The sequence below is a fragment of the Ixodes scapularis genome, unplaced genomic scaffold (genome assembly GCF_016920785.2).
Source record: "Ixodes scapularis isolate PalLabHiFi unplaced genomic scaffold, ASM1692078v2 PGA_scaffold39__5_contigs__length_11793443, whole genome shotgun sequence".
Taxonomy (NCBI): domain Eukaryota; kingdom Metazoa; phylum Arthropoda; class Arachnida; order Ixodida; family Ixodidae; genus Ixodes; species Ixodes scapularis.
Window position 1 is genome coordinate 4486317 of NW_024609867.1, and position 5238 is coordinate 4491554.

General features: G+C 46.4%; 1 protein-coding gene across 1 annotated transcript; it reads left to right on the forward strand.

Annotated features, from left to right (window-relative positions):
• Window positions 1-2224: 2224 nt before the first annotated feature.
• Window positions 2225-3206, forward strand: LOC120842027. Its single transcript, XM_040213046.3, has 4 exons — window positions 2225-2267; window positions 2350-2563; window positions 2638-2892; window positions 2969-3206. Exons 3-4 carry the CDS (start codon window positions 2644-2646, stop codon window positions 3197-3199), a joined length of 480 nt encoding a protein of 159 aa, XP_040068980.3. The 5' UTR covers window positions 2225-2267; window positions 2350-2563; window positions 2638-2643; the 3' UTR covers window positions 3200-3206.
• Window positions 3207-5238: the final 2032 nt, after the last annotated feature.

Here is a 5238-nt window from a genome sequence, read left to right on the forward strand (position 1 = left end):
CGACCGCTACACTTCTCCGTTCAAATGGCCCCTTATCGACATCCGAAATTAGCGCCCTATCTGAATTTGATAAAAAGAAACACCATGACCTCGCAACAATCAAGCTACGTAAGCTACAGCGCGATAAGGTTCCTAACCCTGTTTTACCTCAGATCACGACATCATTTAACTATAACGAACATACTCAACCGGCCATTAGCATAACAGACGATAGGTCAAGCACTAGTGCCCCTTGTGGCACTACAATTGTTAATCTATCGGGCGTGACTATATCAACAGAAGAGGAAAGACTCCTTTCGAGGGGATTAAATTTCTGTCCCGCCACAGGTTTTGTTGACGAATTTCAATTACTACGCGACCTCGACAACTTTGCTCGAAATTTAAGATTGCGGGAATACTTCTTGGACAAAACTTCTAGCTCCAACACCTCTCAGCAGCGTGCAACGAGCGACTGGACGCCAAAAGCTAACCGTGATGATTGTCTTGACTTATACATAGCCGCTGTGCAAAAAGACATAATGCGGGAATATCGCAGGCAGGCGGGAAGACGGGATAACCTCACTAAATCCGAACGGGCTAGCTTAAAAACCCTGAGCAATAGGACAGACATAACAATAAAACCAGCCGATAAAGGAGGAGCAATTGTGATTCTTAGCACTTCTGAATACATCCGAGAAGGAAACCGCCAACTAAATGACTCAAAGTTTTATGAACCTCTCGCGGATGACCCTACGGTGCACCACACTCAGATTGTGACCTCGGTTCTGAAGGATCTCCTAGACGAGGGCAAAATAACTGCTAACGAACATAAATTAATGAAACCGGTACAGCCTTCTCCGGGCCGCTTCTACAGGGAACAGGTCCACTCGTCACAGCCAACTTGTCACAGGAAAACTTGTCATAGGTCAACTGGTCAAAGAGGGCATCTTGTACTAGGTGAACTCGTAAGAGGGGAAGTGGTCGCAATGACCTTCTCGTCACAGGAAAAGTCGTCAAATGCTTTCAGTTCGTTCGTCACATTTCTTACTTATTTTTTTTTATCTTGTTCGATAAACCCACAAGGGTGTATTGTCTTTCACCGTGACCCATCTTTTTCATTGTAAGCACTTTTCACAGTTCCTTTTGGAGGGCAGATTTTTGTAAGGGGGATGCCAAGATTCAAAAGAAGGAAGTCTTTCCCAGTGACCCCTATTTTTCATTGTTTTTAGAGGGAAGACTTTTGTGAGGGGGTGATAAGGTTCAAAAGGTGAAATGCTTTTTTTTTTGTTTATCGCTTCAAATCCGGGAAAGCGAAGTGTGCACTCGGTAAAACTCTGGCTTGAAGGTATATATACATATAGACAGAAATAAGCTAACTGCCAGACTGAACACCGGCAGGCTGTACGATGGAACTAACGAAAACCCAGCGCGGAGCAACTATGCTGCTGTACGAAGGATATTCATATACGTGTAGCCGAGAAGACTCCGAGACTTCGTACTGGATCTGCAGAAATAGAAAAGGCTGCAAGGCTAAAATCACCACGGACAAGATGATTTCCCGTATCACCAGGAGAACCGGGGAGCACTCTCATCCGGGAGATCCAACCACCATCAATCTTCTAAAAGTCCGGAATACCATGAAAGAAAAAGCTGGTAAGTCACTTTGTTTTTGTTTCTTCACTATCGGTCACGTTTTAACCGAATAAATTAGATGTAACCATTTACTGTTTTTATTTTCTGAAGTTGAAGGAACTCAAGGACCCCAGCAGATCCTGCTCGACGCGGCAGCAAGTGTCAGCGAACACACGGCTTCGCAAATGCCACCCACAAGCACGCTGCGCCGAACCATAAGGAAACAGCGGCAGCAGAGTTGCAACCCCTACTCCGTTCCTGCAACTCGCGAGGATGTCGTCATTCCAGGCGAATACACGGTAAAGAAATTTGTATCCACCTTTTAGTCTTAAAAACCACTGTGCTAATTTCGGCTTTGTCTGTCTTCACTTGGAGTGCAAGCATTAATTGGTTTTCTGTTTGCAGGTTTCTCTCAAGCAAGAATCCTTCGTCGCCCACGATAGCGGATTTGGCGACCGCAACCGCATCTTAGTTTTTGCCACTCAACGCAACCTTGATTGTCTGTCGAGGTCCAAAGCTTGGTTTATGGACGGAACATTTAAAGTTACGCCATCCATTTTTTTCCAAGTGTACACCGTGCATGGAATGTACAAAGACGCGGTCATTCCTTTGGTGTACGCTCTCCTGCCAAACAAGACCGAAGAGACCTATCAAAGGTATGATTTGTACTAGGACTAGTTCTAAAATTGGAACTTGGTAAAATCATGTGGCTGATTAATATTGCCGACACTTTTTCAGGCTTTTTACAGTACTTTCAAGTCTTCTGACACAGCCTGCGGTGGAGCTGGTGTATTGTGACTTTGAGTCCGCCGCTATCATCGCCACTGGCAACATTTTCCCGCAAGCGCGTGTTCAAGGCTGTTTCTTCCACCTATGCCAGGCCGTGTATCGCAAACTGTGCAAGCTTGGCTTCCAGACACGCTACGGAACAGACGAAGATTTCGCGGTTTTGGTAAGTTCGGACATTCGACTGCGTGGTATAATTGCTATACTAATGAATATATTAAAATTCGTACGCAATCGCAGGTGAGGATGCTGCCTGCCTTGGCATTTCTGCCACCTGCAGAGGTTCCAGATGCCTTCGAGGACCTCGTGGCATTGTTTTCAACGGACGCGATGCCTCTTGCACTCTACTTCGAAGACACGTACATCGGACGTCGTCGACGGAACGGATTGTTGTCTGCTATGTTCCCGACAAGTGTCTGGTCTGTCCACGCATCTGTTCTGGAGGGCCTTCCGCGCACAAACAACGCCGCCGAAGCTTGGCACCGCAGCTTCCAGGTTTGTGCCATTGCTATACGCTGAGCAAACTTTTTCGTTTGTTGAGCTTTAGCCGCTCACCTCCGACTCTTTCCAGACAAACATCAACTGCAGCAGGCCTAACCTATGGTCATTCCTGGGATGCCTGCAGAGAGAGCAGTCTTTGCAAGAAATGAAGATCGCGCAGCTGGACGCTGGTCAACCCCCCTCCGGCATGGCCGCAAAGTACCGGGTACTCAATGAGCGCATTTCACGAATCTTGTACGATCACGACGCAGCTCGGCCGCTCTCGACACTGAGATGCATCGCACGCAATGTACGGCTGTAAGTCAACTCGGGACATTCCTTCTTAGAAAACCACTTGTCACATTTTGCAAATAAACGAAGTTTTGATTGATGTTTTTATAGTTTTTGTCATGTTCAAAATCCCTGCTGCTTTGTGCGCATTAAATACAACACGTCTCCGGAAAGGTGCAGTCAAATTGGTATACTCGTCAGCCATGCAGACCCCGTTTGCTTGAACAGAAGCGAATAGCCAGATGGGGCTGAACAGGGAGCCCTAAGTCCAATACCACCTATTATAAAATTGAAGCGTCGGAGGCGCATCCTGCGACAAACAAATTTTGATGAAAGTCGAGTTCTCCGCCGTTACGAATTCCCCGCCGTTACGAGTTCCCCGTGCACGAGATGGCCTATGACGAGATGCCCGCTGTGACCAGTTCCCCTATGACGAGTTGGCTGTGACGAGCTCCCTAAGATTCACAAACCTGGTAACCCAGGGCGTCCAATCATATCCGGAATAGGTACAGTAACCGAACCCATATCAGGATATGTAGACAGTTTAATTAAACATATACCTACAATTCTTGATTCGTACATTAAAGACACAACTCACTTCTTAAGAGAAATATCAAATTTATGCATACCAAAAGAATCATATCTCGTTACACTCGATGTGTCATCGCTGTATACGAATATTCCACATGATGGTGGAATAGGGTGTAGGCCCGTTTGTCATGTGCGCATTCGTCATAGGCCAACTGGTAATAGGCCCGTTCGTCACAGCGGAACATTCGTCATAGGGGAATTAGTCCCTAGGAACGTTTGTCACTGTGCGAACCGGATATTTGAATTTGCCCAACATATATTCACCTGGCTGTGCATGCAATAAAGATTAGTACGGTATATTTAATTTTACAAAAGCGAGGGAACATCCGAACAAGTCATCGTTGTACTTAGCAAACAACAAATTTATTGAGCGAAATAAAAGAAAAATTAAAAAGCGATATTCCGAGCTGCCACCCTCAGGGTTTCTAGACCATTGCGACCATTGTAGCGGCTTACAATGATTTGAAGACGCCGGTTGCTGTCGTCGTGCTTCTTGGACACCCTCGAAGATGTCGTGCCGCCCTCGGCTTGAGCCAGCTTCATCTCTGTTAAGGATAAAAAGAAAAAAGAACACACTCACTCGTGGAGAAAGTTTTTTGAGTGGGCACCGTACTGAAATTTTGAGCCACAAATGCAAAAATGTACTACAGAAAACGCCCGAGTTCTCAAAGGATTAGGTCAGTGCTTACGTGCAGTCCCCGGAGCCACGCTTCGATGCTGTTGTTCGTCCTTGTTGGCCTTTCTGCTAGTGTTGATTCTCTGACTGACCAAATCAGAGGAGGGGAGGTGGCCTACGACAAGCCGTTTCGACGGGGTCTCCCGATATACACGTCCTCGAAGTAAACCGCCAGGAGCGAGGCATCGGTGGGGAAAACCTCGAGAAGTTCCTTGAAGGCCTCGAAAATGTCGGCGATTGGCAAAAAGAAGGCCAATGCTGGATGCATTCTCATTTGAAAATCAACAAGAAATAAAGTAACCAATTGGCTTACCTGAAGACAACAATAAGACATATAAACAGAATTCCGCATACCAGAACAGCAAACTCGTCATATGAATTGTAGCGACTCTGGTTGACCACTGGAGCACACCTTCCTATACACCGACTGGGATAAGTGAAAAAAGCATCCCTGTATCGTTGATGGCCGCTATCTTGAAGTCCGTGTAAGCCACCTCAAGGCAGTTGGCCCCCCATGTGATTCAGAACGACGTCGAAAAACCTTAAAACGAGCGAACATACTTTTAAGTGCTTGAATACATATCCAATAATAGGACCACCGAGCGTTTCGTTTTATACCTTTATCAGAGGTCTTGAATGCTCACCTTTTGTAGGTAGTTTCAGATTTGTTGGGCAGCAAGCCGTAAACCATTGGCTTTACCACGCCGTTGACTGTGGCATGGTCCGTGTACAGTTAGTAGAACTGTGCCGGGGTCACTTTAAAGGTCCCGTCCGTGAACCACATAGTCGCCTGAGCCAGACAG

What these genes read in the sequence shown, in the direction of transcription:
- LOC120842027 (XM_040213046.3), top strand. Translation starts at nt 2,644, where the DNA reads ATGCTGCCTGCCTTGGCATTTCTGCCACCTGCAGAGGTTCCAGATGCC. An exon ending in CTTGGCACCGCAGCTTCCAG is followed by an intron (nt 2,893 to 2,968) that starts GTTTGTGCCATT and finishes GACTCTTTCCAG; the next exon opens with ACAAACATCAACTGCAGCAG.